Source organism: Gopherus flavomarginatus, chromosome 18 (genome assembly GCF_025201925.1).
Source record: "Gopherus flavomarginatus isolate rGopFla2 chromosome 18, rGopFla2.mat.asm, whole genome shotgun sequence".
Classification (NCBI taxonomy): Eukaryota; Metazoa; Chordata; order Testudines; family Testudinidae; genus Gopherus; species Gopherus flavomarginatus.
The window spans coordinates 21,955,608-21,971,758 of NC_066634.1; the positions used below are offsets into that span (position 1 = coordinate 21,955,608).

Sequence of the window (16,151 nt, forward strand, 5' to 3'; positions counted from 1 at the left end):
AGCAGTGGAAACAAGAGGCAAATGTTACATTCAACCCCTAAATTATGTTAATCTCGTTAAACAGGCTGGGACAAAGCGGGGAGGCGAGGGAAATTATTCTGACGGGGTGAATAAGATATCGAGCGACTTCCCAGCTGCGCCGGCAGATTGACTAGGTGGGCTGGTAAATTTCACCCTGGCGCAGTGCCAAGCTCGAACCCTGGTTTGCCGAAAGCCAGTGAAGCTTCCAGGCGTACGGGCGCAGCCATGGCAGCACGGCCCAGGCCGTAATCGGAGTTCTAGCCGGCAGAGCCCGCCTGAACTGGAATCAGAGTGAACCAATCCCACCAGTTTAAGGAAACGCTGTGTCTGCTCATCCCAATCTGTTTACTTTCCTGTTTGCATCCAGCTTTGGTCTGGGGATAGAAACTAGGACTTGTTTTCCTGAATCGAACCAGGAACACTCCCCCTTCCAGCCACTTCCACAACTGCAATTTTAACCTGCATCAGGCAACTAATACACAGGGATTCACCACACTTGGAACTGTCCTTCCCCATCTGTTTCCTTTAAATAATACACAAGTCCCCACGCCAAGCAATGGCAGCCTCTGAACACAGGAGGCTGTCAATCGCTTCCGGTCACTTCCTTCCAACTGCAGGAAGGGATAGGAAAAAACCCCAAGGATCTTACTTAAAAATTCAAACACGCTTTTTGGCTCCAAATCTACGGTGGATTTATTGCCGTTAGAAGCCCCTGGCATTTACACTTTACAACGATGCTTAGGAGAAAAACCAGGCTGCTCCAGCCTCACGCAATCATAGACCTCGCTTGAGGGGGTTGGTGGCCAATCTGCCCGAGGCCTTGCCCTCCCCCCAGGCACCAAAATGCAGATTGAAGCCAATCTATTTAACAGGGAGCAGGCAAACCCGGCTCTGGAGTGGGAAAGGTCAGTGCACTTGGGGGAAGCGGGCAAGACCTGGGGAAATGGATGTCAGACAAGAGGTGGGAGCGTGCTACCTAAACCTCCCCCTAGCAAGGCCGGTGGCAGGGTTGGGGAAGGAACATTTAAAGGAAACGGAAGAGGATCTCACTTGGGTATGTAGATGACCGCTCCAACAGAGGGTAGAAGGCTGCAGTGACTGTACTCTGACCCCTGGACAGGCAGGGGTCACGCTTAGCCCTGAAACGAGAGGGGCCAGATGGTCTCGAGCTGGAGGTGCATTTTATAGATTCACGGCCATTCGCCCCTCTCGTTTCTACACTCTCCCAGTGCATGTGGGGCCAGCCACCCCTGCCCATCCGGTTTGGCAGGGAGCAGATCATCAGGACCGCTTGCTTCCCTTGCACTGAGACTGAACAATCTGTGCAACATCTACCTCCTGCCGCCCTTCCAAAAGACGATTTGTGGCCCCAGCTACACCAGTCCTTGGCAAACCCTGACGGAGCTAAGGTGGGTGCCCTCTTGTAGTGAGTGACTGGCTCAATTGCCCCTTCCACACAGGGAAGCCATGGCTTTAGACACCACCTCCTACCCCCCGCCATGACTAAGGGAGAAGAGCAAAGCAGGGACGCGCCATAAGCTGCCTGTAGAAAGATGACCCTTTATTTGAAGCGTGCGTACCACCGGTTCCATTCACGCCAACAGGAGCAGCACAGTCCTCTCTCTCGTCTGAAGGAAACACGATACAGAGGGGGGTGAGATCTAGAAGCTAATTAGGGAGTGACCCTCCCCACCCCAATTTATTTGTACTGAGAAGTCCATTTCTCTGCAGACACACAGGCCCCACTAGGCCACCGTAGAGCTGGCGTGGGAATCTCTGCCGGCTGGCTCTCCACCCCGCAGAGCGGGTCTGGAAAGGACACAGTCTGAAGGCAGTTCTGCAGGCCTTGTAGATGAGATGCCATTGCTGGAACCCCATCCCCCCAGACCACGTTGCTCTGACGGTCCACAAGTGGGTGGAGCTGCACAGGAGAGCATCACTGCTGCTTCGACCGAGGCCATAGCCGGCTTGCCAGGGAGCCCAGGAAAAGCTGCTGCTTCTTGTTCTTGGACAGGTCGGCGAGCCGCTGCTGTTCCTCCTGCACGCACAGGGAAGGACACAAGGCCTGCGTTACTGGGGCGTGCTCCCAGCCCCCCACGGCCCCAACAGCACCGAGCTGAGGACTTCCTTGAGCCTTCCACTATTAGCCACTGAGCCCCGTCTATGCCACAGCTACCGGGCGGTGACTCAGGCGTGATTTCAGCCAGGGAGGTGACGTGATCGTCCAACTTCCCACAAGGAGTTGGTGGTAGCAGTGGGAATACACTCAAGAGCGGATTGCCACCCCTGTGCTTTCACCCCCAGCCCATCCTTTCGCCTCAGCCTTCAGACGACGCACAAACGATAAATCGTTGCACTAAAATCCAACGGGAGGTGGTGGCTCTTGCCAGCACACATCCAGGCTGAGACGTGAGTGAGCACATCACACAGGTGAGCCCGTCACTGATATGCTCAGCATCAGGGTGAGCCTGACAGGCGAAATACAGTTGAGGGGCTTGCAGGAACGCTGGTTTCTTTTCCCAGCTCTGCTGCTGGCTGGCCTTGGGCCAGTCACTTCGCTACTCCAAGCCTCAGTTTCCCCATGTCCACAATACTGATCTCCTTTGCAAAGCTCTCCGAGATCTACTGACGAAAAGCTAGGGCTTTATCATGACAATGTAACAACTACATTGGTTCTGACCCAGCTATCATTAAAGCAGGACAACCCTTAGCGTGGATGCAGTTAGCCCAGTAGCAAGGTACTTACTTCGGGAGGGCTGATTCCAGTAAGTTTCCCAGCCAATCTAGCCACGGCGATAGGATACCTGCATGCAGAGCAGCCCCTGAAGCCTTCCTAACGCTTCCTGGGGAAGGACTTGGCCAGTGCTCCCAGCTGCACCCACCCCCCTCGCGTCATTGGTTCCTCACCACCGTCGAGACATCTGTCTAGGGTTTCCACAAGCAAGCCGGGGGGATCTTGCCACATTTCAACAGATGAAAAACAAGACACTCTATTCTGTTCCACGTGACTAGTGAGTAGGAACCTACCCTGCTCCCAAAACCCCCTCCTGACCCTTGCTGTATAAGACTAAGCTCTGTTCTGTCTGCGCAGCATCGGCACGAAGAGGCCCCGATCTCGTTACTGGAAGATGCTGCTGTAGTACAAACATCATCCCATCCCCCAAGGCTCTGAGGACAGACTCCATGCTGCCCCCTGCCTTCTGGGGCCGCAGCCTAAGCCGGGGAGGCAGGAGCCGTGAGATCGGCACCCTTACCTGCTCCAGCTGAGACTGCCTACGTTTAAACGCTTCCAGCGGGTCGTCCTCCATCGAGTAGTTCTCCAGCACTGTCCTGACATCCTCGACTCCGCTCAAGGCAATAGCTGTCGGGCAATGAGAGGTGGGGAAGGAGAAGCTGAGCATGGGCATGCGAACACGTCAGACAAAGCCAGGCCGGGAGGCAGGGATTCTGCACTGTGTGCGTATACGCAGCATTACGTTCCTGCTAGGGTCAGCGGGTCTAGACTCAGGGGCGACGGACTCTGTGGTCCTGCCCTTGCCCCACCTCTTCCACCGAGGCCCCGACCCCTAGCCAAGCCAGAAGCTGGAGCCAGGCCGGGAACCCAGGTCCCTCCACCTGTGCAGGGAGAACGGGGGGCGCCAAGAGCAGCTCTCAGCCTTTGTCCCTAGGCCCCAGGGCACCCACCTAGGGCAGGCGGAGGGTCCACAGCTCCCCAGGTTCCAGTTTCCAGCCTAGCCAGGGGAGAGGCCTCAGGGGAGGGGCAAAAAGTGGATGGGCCAGGGCCCCCTGGTCCCCCCTTCTGGTGCCTCTGTCTAGGCCCCTCTCTGAAATGCTGCCTGTTCCCAGGGGAGAGGCCCAGAGAGACCCACTCTCTGTGGGAACTTAGGGAGCAGCTGGAGGGGGGCTAACTCCTGGACCTTCCAGATATAAACGCAGTGTTCCCTCGCCCACAGGAACGGGTCAGGCAGTCAGTGAGTGTAACTGTCCCATGGCCTTACGGAGCCATGATCCAGTCCAATTTCATCGCCAAGCACCCCCCCACGCCAGCAGCAGCCCCTGGCAGAGGGACACTCCCTCCCCCCTTACTCTTCAGGAAGGCGGCGAGGTCAAAGAGCGTTCTGTCGTCGGAGCTGCCGTCCCATTTCTTCAGCGCCATGCCATTAAAGGGCTGCAGGCGGAATGCCTCCTTCTTGCAGTCCACCACCACCACCTTGGCGGGGTCTCTGTTCAGGCAGGAAATATCCTAGACGTGGAGACATGGGACAGAAGCTGAAACCTGAGCTCTCCAGCACCCTAGAACCCGATGCAGCCGGCACCACGGGGCACTGTAGGACAGCCCAGGAGACAGATCTCCCCCCGCCCAGCCTAGGCTGGGCTTCCATCCCCTCGCCCCAGCCCCTCCACTGCAGCTTCTCTCCTGATCAGGAGCATTCAGGGATTTTGGCCAACAGGTGGGTCCAGACAGACTGCAGTTTGAAAATCAGCAACTGCTCTAGACTTTCAGTCCTAACGTTTCCACTGTGGCTGGAAGGCGGCAGGGAAAACGCAGGCAGATGCAGCCCGAGGGGATGGGCATGGGGCCCAGCCCCCAAGGGCCTTCAGACAAGTCAATCAGACACAGCTCCGGATACCCTGGGGGGTCCAGCTACAGGGGGGACAGATCAGCGTCAGGCCCAGGACACATGAGGTTGGGGGAGGGGGAAATCCTAGGACTTTTCTCCTCAGGGACAGAGTTTGCATGTTGACCCAAGGGCGTTTCTAGTCACCCTCCTCTTTCTAAGGAGGCTGTTCCTCTGCCTAGACAGGTTGTGTCCCACTTTATGGGCTACACAAGGAGGGCAGCTTGCCGCTGGCTCAGCGCAGCTTCCAGGGCTCACATCGGAGCAAAACTTTCAAGAAAGCCACCAACGACTCAATCAATCCACCTGCTCTGCCCGAGGGGTCCAGCCCCATAGCACACAGATCCCTAGCACTGCGGGAAAAGCGCAGTCGTTACGGCTTTCGTTCAGAGTCATGGTTCACTGTTCCAGGTCTACGTGGCAAGCCCTAAAAATCCAGGGCTGGGGGGGGCAGGATGCCAGTCGGCTCTGCGGGGTGGCTTAGAGAGAGCGAGAGCGAGAGCGAGTGAGTGTGTGTGTGTGTGTGTGTGTAAAGGAGATGCTAGTCAGACCCTTCCTCTCCATCCCATAGTGAGAATGACTGAGGGATCGTGTAAAGGCTGGTGAAGTCAGAACAAAAGAGCAACCTGTGGCACTGGGCGGTGCAGAAGGCCAGGAATCCAACAGCTACCACTAGTTCCCACCTAGCACTTTCCATCCTTAGATCTTAAAGTACTTCACCAAGGAAGCCGGTATCATTAATCCCCATTTTACAGATGGGGAAATAGAGGCAGAGAGGGGAAGTAACCTACCTAGGAGGCCGGTGGCAGAACCAGGGACTGAGCCCAGGTCTCAAGTCCCAATCCAGTGCACTATCCACTAGGATGCACTGCCTCCCCCATACAGTGTCTGGATCATTGCATGACCTTGCTAGTGCTGCTCAGACAGGGTACACTGGAAGGCGGGGGAGGGGAGTCATCATGTGATTGCTGCAGGGGTCTACATTCCCTGCTAGGACTGGTGGTGGGGAGGGATGTATATTCACAGCATGCTTCGCAGCATCCGATCACTGCACATGGGGCTGGTAATAGCACAGAAGTGACAACAGGGCAATGGATTTAAAAGCTGAGTTAACCCAGAATTTTATGATTATTATTATTTTTCGGTAGTACCAGCAGCAAACAGGGCAGTACCACGACGCAGCCTCCAGATCTGATTTACACACTTGTCGCCCTGTCCCCTCCTCCGCGATATTCCACTCGTAAACAAAAAAAATGTCCCGCTGGGGAACGAATCCCGGTTACGGTACCAGCAAGCTCTTTCTAAAGCTGCGACATCTTGGATGGAACAGCAGGGCTGCTCCTTGCAAAGCCGCCCCGCCCCCTCCAAAATCCACAAACAATCAAAACACAGAAGAGCTGCCCTGAGAGAAAAGGACGCCCTGCCCACTCCGGGACAGCAGATGGGAGGTGAGCAGGAGGGAGGGCGTGTGTGGGGGGAAAAGAGAGACAGAAGGTCCATAGCAAAGCAAAACATCCCTGCTCTATTACGGAGCGTGGACAGCGGTGTTTGAATTACAGCGCATGAGGCAAGGGCTGGGGAAAGAGGGCAGCTTTTCACGGGCACAGCACTGCCGAGATGCAGAGGTGATATGGGACTATTTCACGGACATCGGGCATCACATGGGGACCCAAGGCTAACACTACTGCGCTCAGAGCGGGAGAAAGCGCAGGGCAGCGCTGAATTTTGAGCAGCCTACATCCCAAAAGGGGTGTAAGCTGCCTGGGAGAGTTTTAATGTCCAGTCAGACAGCTGTGCATGCGTGTCTAGAAGTCACAGAGACTCAAGCCTTCTGCTGGATTCAGAGAGCCCGAGTGGCAGACACACAGGAATACAAGGTCAGGGTAGACAAGGCTGTCACGGATCGTCTCCATGTTTGCATTCTGCCACTGAGGCAGCAGGCAGATGCTGTACGTACCATCACTCACCGGAGGACAGAGCAAAGTGCAGGAGGGCCTCCCCTCCCCTCCACCGCACACCAGCAGCTGAGACACTAAAATTAACATACAGCATGTTTCTGGAGGGCTGACAGCTGAGAGGGGCCCCTTGTTAAACACAACCAATGCATCAAGTCAGTCAAGGGAAAGCTCTGAGTTTGGTAATAATCTAGCACAATCAGGCAGGGATCTACATCATACTGAAGCAGCAAAGCTCAGAGCAGCTGCCTTTGTTTTAAAGGTGACCTGCACAAGGGAACAAATTGCCTTTCCCCCCATTTTTCTCCTTTACCTGGCAGCCCTCCTTGCAATTCTGCTAATTTTTAAAGCTGGAAATATTAAGCCTGATTGTCCCTTGATTGTGCAGATGATGGAGAAGGGCCGATGAAGAGCCTTGTCAGATGGAAAGACAGTTCTCTCGAGTGTTTGAGTTTATTGGCCATTGTCTCAAACAAAAAGTTTTAAACATCTGAAACAAAAGTCGCTTTCGCCTCTGAATCTGGCGTCATTTCTTCGGCATCTGCAACGTCATCAGTTTGCCAGGTCTCCACAGGGTCTTGGAGAGCAGACAAAACCAGAGTTTGTCTACATGAGGACATCCAAGAAAATTAATCCCAATTAACTTTTAGGTGGATTAACTAAATTGCATCACACCCATTTGTACAGCCCTGGAAATCCACAGATATCCACTTTTTATCCATAGATATTTGCATCCGCGGATGCAGTTGTATTACCAACAATCTTGGCAGATCGGTTGCAGATCCACATTTTTGTATCTGCGCCGGGCTCTACTCTCGTGGATGCTTTAAATTCAGACATAAAGGGACTTGAATTCATTTTATCTTATTCACTTCCACATTAAATTAACGTCAACCAATTGAACGCCACTAATTCAGAGTGAGATTGCTCACACGGGAATGTAATGCAGTTTAACAAAAGGTGTGAATTTGAAGTGGATTTGTTCATTTGATTAATTTTCCTGAGATTATGGTCTTGCCTACACTTCAGACTACGGGGAGTGTGAACTGCACAGCACGCTGAGGTATTGCACTCTAGTTACCCCCAGTATGAACTAAAAGGTACCTACTTTGCATTAATGGAGAGGACTGTGTTAGTGCAAATAAGGTACCTTTTAGTTCCCACCAGAAATATCAGCACAATACTTCGGTTTGTTCTGCAATTCACATCCCCACAGTCTGCCCTGTGGCCAAGTGTAGACGTACCCTAAGAGTCCTCACATCAAGAAGCCCCAGTGAACGAACAAAACTAGGAAACAAAGTCCCTAGAGGCCTTCCTTATGTATCGAAGGGCACAAAGCCAGCATGCTCCCCCAGCCATCGGTTACCTTTCAAAGCAAGATTACGGCCAGAATGGTCACATTCTCTGACAGACACACAGTAGAATTTGCATCAGTGAAGTCAGAAGACATGACTCAGAGCTAGACAGGGTTACATCTGCACGAAGCTGGGGTTACTCGATGAAGGAGACTCCATTTCCCTTTCAACCACTTCCCCCAGCAAGCGCCAGGGGAAATGGAAGATTTCTCTGCTACTTCTGCCTCCATCATACCCTTGGATGAGGACCTGTCTCAGCTCAGTATTTACAGCCATTACTTGAGAAAGCTGTAAAGAGGTTTTTTGGTGTATGCTTCTACGGGCACGAATTGACTGCTGCAGAAGCTTACATGCTTTTTAGCTGCTGAGGCTCACAACACAAAACCCACTACATAATCTGGAAAAGCTCAGCACTGTGAGCCTCTGATGGGGAAAGACTGAAGTTAACTGGCAGAGCCGTGTGACTAGTCCAAGACTGGAACAGTTCGGGGAGGCGGCAGGACAGGACTGAGGGGGCACTGGCAGAGCTAGAGGGCAAGGTTACATCAGGATACGTAGGCAACCGTCTGAAAGCAGCACATTAACCACATATCGCATGAAGCGTTCAGACCCAGTCAGTTTCCTGCTCACTCCAGCACAGATGTGTTCTGAGATTATTCTGCGTCTCCAGCACTAGGAAGCAGCGAAACTATTCAAGCCAGAACCCCCAGTAAAGATACCTTAACATGGTGTCCATCCATGTAACGGGTGGCATCTCGGAAAAGCCGATAGGAGATGAATCCATGAGGATCCACACTGTCAATGAGGGGGAATGCCGTCTGGAGGAGAAAGAAGAGGGGTGATTCAAGGCCTGTACCAGACAACCCTCTAGGCTTAAATGAATCCATAGCTCTTCACTCACAGACACATCTTGAAAAACATTAGAGGTCAACAACAGAGCTTCTGAGTAGCAGCATGTAGATACGTGAAGCTAAAGAAAACCAAACACAGGTTTCAAAAGTCCGGGACAACTTAATACATACAGCTGGCTGGAAAATGGCAATACCTTCCAGTGAAAATTGTAATAGTTTTGGGAAAAACCTCATCCCAAATAGGGTCAAAAAGGTGCCATTTTTCCTGGGAAGAGATTTCAGAAAAGTGCATTTTAGAGAACCAAAACAAAAAAAATTTCAGCTTTTGGAGGCAGAACGTGAAACTCACACAACATGAGCAGTTGGGGAGCCAAGATTTTGATTTTCCCAACAGAAAACAATCAATTTTCTTTCGGTAAAACAGAAATTTACCCATGGAAAACTTCCATTTTGTGAAAAGGGCATCTTCTGTCAGAAAATCAGACAGATGGAAAATTCCTGACCAGCTTTACTAATGGCTCCCAGGCATTTCTTCCAGGACGCACACAAAGCAAACGGATGTGCTTTTCAGTCACCCTGATACACCCCCAAATCCATCGTTCAGCTTGATGTCACAGCTGGCCAAGTTTGGCAGTAGTAACACAAGAAACATGTGCACTAGGGAGGAGGCTAGAAAAGGCATTGGTCAGGAACGCGGAGAGGAACAAGGAATGCTTAGTTAAAGGTTAGTAATTACCAAGGTCTCCAGCGGAGCCCACAAAAGCTGGCATCTCCCCAGCCCACAACTCACACAAATATCATAGGCAACATTGGATGGGGCGTTTAATCATTCTGGAGACAGAGAGGCAGCCCGTGGCTGTGCACACCCGAGTTCGGGAGTGCCCCGTTGTGGACTTGGGTTCAGATAGGTCTCGTGAAGCTGGTGTGTTTTGCTGGGGCAGCCTGCAGGAATCCACCCCCCAGTGCACCAAAGGGGAAGCTATGCCGGATCACAGCACGGGCCAGCCAGTCCCTTGACATGCTTTGAGGGCAGCACAGCTGGCCAGATGCATGCTGTTCCCTCAGCAGGTTCCAACAAGGGCAGGGTTTTTTGCCTGATGGATGCAAACATCCCCCCTTCTCGCGGACAGTCCCACCAAATTAGCACAGTAATAGCCCCAATTCAACAGGAGGAATGGAGAAGATGGGGTCCACATATATTCAAATGAGCAGTGACATGGTCCAAACTCCGCCATTCAAGCCCCAGCTATCTACTGAAGGCAGGTCAAGAGTATGCAGAGACTTTGCCTAGCATAGCAAGGGGGACACTTGCTCCTGGGAGTCTGGGTATAAACAATCAACTTCCCTACACTGGCTAAACCAACTCTTCCCCTAAGTCCCAGGTTTAAGGGCCACAAACCAGGGTGCCAGCCCAATGGCTGGAGCTGCGAACACAAGGAGCCCAGTGCGTCCCCATCTGTACGCCGCACAGCCAGGTTTGCCAGAGATGGCTGGAGAGGCGTTGAGTCTTTCCCACCCCCCCTTTTAACCAGGGCATGCCAGCTGCACCTGTCTGAGAAGACAACACTGCTCATGCCCCCCGGCACTCACCATGCCCGTCTCTGACGTGAAGATGACTATTTCATAGTGTGGCGCCAGCTGCTGAAACAGACTGTCAATGCCAGGTCTCTTCTTAAAGCGCCAGCCGGTTACTAGCTAGAGACAAAGGGAGGGACAGAAAGAAAAGCCATGAGATGACAACTCGCTAGGGAATGACAGGAGCTGATTTTCAACAGAGAGGCTGATATCGGAGGCATCACATCGTCCAGCAGGGAGAGCAGCCAAGTGCTCTGGGGCTGCTACACAGCATGGAGAGAACACAGGGGGAATAAGGCAAATGGTAGCCTGGGAAAGAGGCCAGCGGTTCTTCATGGGATGCCCCCTTCCCTCCTCGACTCACGCATTACCATAGGGCCTGCTGTATCCTGTATTATTGTAGGGCCTAGAAGCAGGACCCCGTTGTGCCAGGCATTGGACAAACACACAACAAAAAGACGATCTCTGTCCCAAAGGGCTGACAATCCGAGACAGACACACAGACCAATGGGGCAGTACATGGAAACACCACGACGACACCGCTCGGCATAGCAGCCAGTGGTCTCATCACCACAGCGACCCAACCACAGTCGATTTTTCTGTAGGCCTCATGGGAAAGGAGTGTGAAGGAGGGACCTGAGGGAAGTTAATCGGGCAGATGTGTACAGAGAACTCCTCGCAAGCAGCACGGAGAGGAGCACAAAGGTGCATGTTTGAGACTTTCACAAGTGGGCGGCTGGTGCTGGGGGCTGATCGGAGGCAGGAGTCAACTTCTCAATAGCCAACTATAGAAGACAGGTAGGGGAGAGGCGTGAAGGGCCTTGAGAATGAACACAAGCAGCTTGTTTGATGCAATGGAGAAAGTGGAGCCAGTGGAAGCATGCAACTCCCCCAAACCCTTCATTCCCCACCTGTTTGGGTGTCTTTGTTGGTCCAAGCACTGGGCAGGCCTGCTCTGTGGACCACAACCCGACAGACTGTGTGTTAAACCAATGCTTAGATCCCAAAGACGCCCTGCGCCGTGGCTGGTGAGTTAGCAAATCAAACAGGTGAATGATGTCAGGGTTATTGGAAGTTAGCAGCACTGCTCTGTCCACAAGCTCCCCTCTATGCAAGAGCGAGGACTGGCCAGCCCGCTGAAATAGAGCCATCAGCTGTCCTTCAAATCCACAGACAACTCCAGACTTCCCAGCATATCCTGGAACGCTAGCATTTCTCTCCACGTCTACGGCCTCCCTTCCCTTGGTTACTTGCAAATCGCTGTTCTGTGATCAAGTTAAATGCATCCAATTCACACTAGTTAAACGGTTCGTGATGCAATGACCGCTACCTTTGGGAGACATTTGGGCCGTCCAGGGGCCAAACCAGAGTGGCGTTGCGACCACACGTGCTAGATCACAATGCCAAACAAATTTGACCTGTTCACCCCTCTGTCTCCACCTTCAGAGAGACGATGGATGGGCTAAATCCAAGTGGCACTAACGTGCACCAGGCCGCAATACCTGGGGGAGGGTGCTGGGCTCAACCCTGCAAGACATGGGAGATGCTGCTGTCCAGGGTGAGGGCAGTACAGGTCCCCTTCTCCCCTCAGCTAGGGGGCCACATTACCAGGAGGGGAGCTCAAATGGAGTTGGGGTGTGGAAAAGTTTGGGAACCAATGTAGTTCAGGACTTCCACAACCAAACTAAGCAGCAGCTCCCAAGAGGTAGATCGAAGACATGTTCTAACCCTGAGATATGCACTGTGATCTAATGACTGCCAAGGGGAAACTGGATTGGGATGAAGATGTGTGGGGGCCGGAGGCGTTGGATTCAACAGCTTGATCCACAAGGTGAGTTCTCCATTTGTCAGTGCTCTGTTCCAGCATTAGGCTAGAACCTAGGGCTGGACCCAATGGGTCAGACAGCAGGCCTACGTGCTTATGATCACTGTCTGCAGACATTCGATCCTGCCTCAAGAAGCTGCAAGGTCCTGGAGAGGAACCCAAAGTTTGAAAGATGGAACAAATGCGATCACTCCTCATCTCTGCTGGCACCACCCTCCTCTTTGGCCCAGCGCATCTGCTGAAGCAGCACACCCATTTACACAGCAGAAGGCCTGCAGCTGGCTCCCCCACAACCAGATGTCCCCTCCTCTCAGGAGCAGCCTGCTGAGAAAAGGTTTAGTTACTAACAGCTTTCAGGATCATGCAGACAGGGGTCCATCTCTTCCCCACTCCCAGTGGGCAACGCACAGCTTCTGTTTGCTACAGCTGCTAGATCTGCGGGAATGGCCTGGAGTCCAGCTAGCACTCCCGAAATAAAATCAAGGGTCGGTTCAGCTGAAGTCAGTGAACTATCCATACGGAACAGAGCTTTGCCAGAGCCCACTGATCCTGATGTATACCCCGGCAACTCCAATTCCAGGCTACACACCTTAAAACACACACACACCAGTCCTAACCTGCTGCCCATCTGGGCTCTTTGTACATAGAATTGTACCCCCATTCCTGACTAGCAGCACCAAAGGCTTTTCCTAGGAAGCTACTTGTGGTCTGACCATTGTGTCAACCTATAGAGTGGCCCTGTATAAGGAAGAAACAGGCGCCATGCTGGGACCACTCATCAAGATTTCATTTACGATCTAGCAGGATCTCAGCTAACGCAGTAACCCACTGCCTCCCCCGCTGTGTCTGTCCCCAAAAGCACTTGAAATAACACAAAGAATTTGAGGGAAGGAGCCCTCCTCCCCCCGAAACATACTCTTCAGAAAGGGGGACGGCAAAGGGGAGAGAGACTGACTTACCGACCACTCGGGATGGAGCAAAACATCTGTAAGCTCGATGACCAGAGTGTAGGGAGGCTGGTAGTACGGTTCTTTCAGGGGGTCTGGAAGCAGCTTTGGGCTGGTGGGCTCTATAATCATCTGCAGGAAAGAGACCCAGGAAGACAGTAAAGGCGTTACAGGTGCGTGAGAAAGGCAGATAAGGAGGAGCTTGGAGCAGCAAGGCAGAAGAGCATGGCCATCTGGCACACAGTATGAACACGCACAGGCGAGATACAGAATTCCTGCATCACGGATATCGTTCATTTCATCTCTACATCCAGCCCCTTCCACTGGCACTTCCTCCTTCCTGGAAAGCTTTAGTTCCCAAGATGCTATTCTCATGCCCCTGAATACCTGAGTGTCACTGACAGGTGGCGGAGGAAGGGGCAGTTTCAATCCAGATCTGAACATCTGCTGTTCTCTTTCTTCCCTGCTCTCCTCGACCCCCTCCCCACGCTGACCTCGTAACCTATCGGCTTTGGAAAAAATGCCTGCAACTCCCAGTTGTTGTACAAGGCGTCTGTTTAATCAGAGGAAACAGGAAAACACCATTAACACCTCGTTACATCTTGCCTCAAAAATTAACGAGGGAGATTTCAGAGAACACAGGTCCCCTCCCAATCTGGTAGTCTTCCCTATCTGTGTGCCCCTGAAACCAAGGCTTTGTCTACACTGGAAACTGAGCGACAAAACGTCTGTGGTTCAGGGGTGTGAAAAAAAACTCTCCCCCCCCGAACAAGAAAAGTTTTGCCAATGAAAAACACTGGTGTGAACAGTGCTTTATTGGCAGGAGCACTCTAAAATGAGGTCTAAAATGGTCCTCCGCTATCCATTCGTGCCTGGCAGCGGCCTCTCCGCCTTCCCTGCGAAGATGGTTCAAGAAGCTGGCAGCGTTAACGAGAACGTGAGTTCCTAATTAGAGCAAAGTTGCTGATGTGAAGAGATTTTTAGCTGCCCAGGTGTAAGGGGCAGGCCACAGTTCAGGTTGGAGAGTTTCTACCCTGGAATAGCTGATGAGATTCACAACACAGACAGCTCGGCACCTACACATTCGGGGCACCATCAACCATTGTAGGGGGAAGAACACAAAAGCCTGGATGCTGATCTCAGCAAGACGAAGGAGAAAACCTTTTTTTGAAGCTAGACCCATTTAGACTGGAAATAAGGGGCATGTTTTTAACTGGGAGGGTAACGAACCACTGGATCAACTTACCAAGGGTCGCAGCGAATTCTCCATCACTGGGAATTTTAAAATCAAGGTAAGATTTTTTTAAAAAAAAGCTCTCGCTCAAAAGGAATAATTTGAGGGCAGATCTCTGGCCTGTGCTATGCAGGAAGGCAGGCTAGGATCACAGTGGGCCCTTCCAAATTTTCAGTACAAGAACCATCAGCCTAAATGTATTTCATTAATGGCTTACGGTCTTCCTTAGGGGATGTCTACACAGCAACAGCTGTGCCTGGGTTAGCCCGCCGGAGCTAGCTTCAACCAGCTAGCGGGGGTAAGAGCAGCCAGGAAGACAGGACAGCACAGGTGGTACAAGCCAGGCACGGACCCGGGGTACAAACTCTGCTTGCCAGCCTAGTCTGCTGCACTGTCTTCACTGTGATTGTTACCCGCTGGATTCAAACTACTTCAGGCTTTCCCTGTGGTAGGGAAGTATCAGGCCCTCCCCCCATCTTTTTTAAGGAGTGGGAAACTGAGGCACAGGGGTGCTGAATGACATGCCCAAGGTCACACTGAAATCCGTGGCGAAGCAGGGAACTGACCTAGATGCCCGAAGACCTAGGCTAGTGCCCTATCCTCTGGGCCATCCTTCCTCTCAAGCCAAACTTCAAATGCCAGGGCCAGGTTAAATCCATGAAAAGAAGAGAGGCAGGTTTACAAATCGGAGGCAGTGTGAGGTCACTGTGAGCTCTTTGGAGCTGGGACCGTCTTTCATCACATGTTTGAACAGGGCCAATCTCCGTGTTATCAGAAGACAAATGATAAAGAACTGCAATAGACCTACTCGAATATCTGCAGAGGGGCTTGATTTCCTAATCATAAGAGTTACGTTTGGCTCAAGCCTGTGAAATTTACCCTGGAATTTCCACCTGACTGGAGAGCCTAAGATCAGCCCTTTGACGAGCTATTCAAGACCTGCTGGAGGGTTTGTGCAGCAACTCACCTGCCTATAGTCTTTGAAATATTTATACGTCCTTCGGAGCTGCTGAACCACCACTGGATCTGCAAGAGAAGAGGAACAGTCGAATGTAGCAGCAGCGTCTAGAGAGGGAAAAGTCTTCCCACCACACATCACAGCTAGCAGGAAAACGAATCCTGGCCTCGCTAGGGATTCTGAAAGGACCATATGCAAAGAGGCTGGGTGGGAGGGAGAATGCTTGGAGCATTAGAACTGAGGTTCAGTTTCTAGCTCCTTACAGATTTCCTGGGAGATCTTGCCCAAGTCACTTAATCAGCACGCCTCAGTTTCCCACCTGCAAAATAGGGTTACTGCTCCTTTCCCTCACAAACATGCTTTGCTCATTCATGATGGCAACACATAAAATACCCAGAGAGGCAGGTACAACATAGAATTTATCATTTCATTAGCCGTGGATCCTTACAGAGACACAAACTCTTCCAATTATACTTCCATCAAGGAGACTCTGCACAAGAAAACCAGCCCCAAAACTGGTGATGCTGTAAGAATTTGCTTCAGCAAAGGGTCTGATTAGTTAAGTGTCAACATCCTCATGTAGGATCCTGTTCATGTGACCCAGCCTTGCAAGAGTTTACTCATCATCTTCCCCAGACCAGCCAGCATGGGAGGCAGCATGTTCTGGACAGGGCTGCCAATTTGGAGTTCATGACACCTGGGTTCTATTCCCAGCTCTAACACCAACCCGCTCTCTGTCCAGAGACAAGTCCCTTTTCCTCTCTATACCTCTATTTTCCAGCCCACTTCGTGAGTAGTCTGTACGCTCTTT

At 52.0% G+C, this 16,151-nt stretch overlaps 1 protein-coding gene across 1 annotated transcript in view; it reads right to left on the minus strand.

Moving 5' to 3' along the window:
- Positions 1 to 1,561: 1,561 nt before the first annotated feature.
- The window catches only part of TIMM50 (translocase of inner mitochondrial membrane 50), a 53,468-nt gene continuing 38,878 nt past the window's right edge, over positions 1,562 to 16,151 (minus strand). Inside the window, exons 5-11 of the mRNA XM_050928586.1 lie at positions 15,350 to 15,408; positions 13,161 to 13,280; positions 10,392 to 10,496; positions 8,670 to 8,768; positions 4,108 to 4,264; positions 3,276 to 3,382; positions 1,562 to 2,059 (exon numbers count right to left, since the gene is read on the minus strand). Of these exons, the coding sequence (XP_050784543.1) occupies positions 1,958 to 2,059; positions 3,276 to 3,382; positions 4,108 to 4,264; positions 8,670 to 8,768; positions 10,392 to 10,496; positions 13,161 to 13,280; positions 15,350 to 15,408 (749 nt within the window). The 3' untranslated portion in view covers positions 1,562 to 1,957. The remainder of the gene's footprint in view (positions 2,060 to 3,275; positions 3,383 to 4,107; positions 4,265 to 8,669; positions 8,769 to 10,391; positions 10,497 to 13,160; positions 13,281 to 15,349; positions 15,409 to 16,151) is intronic.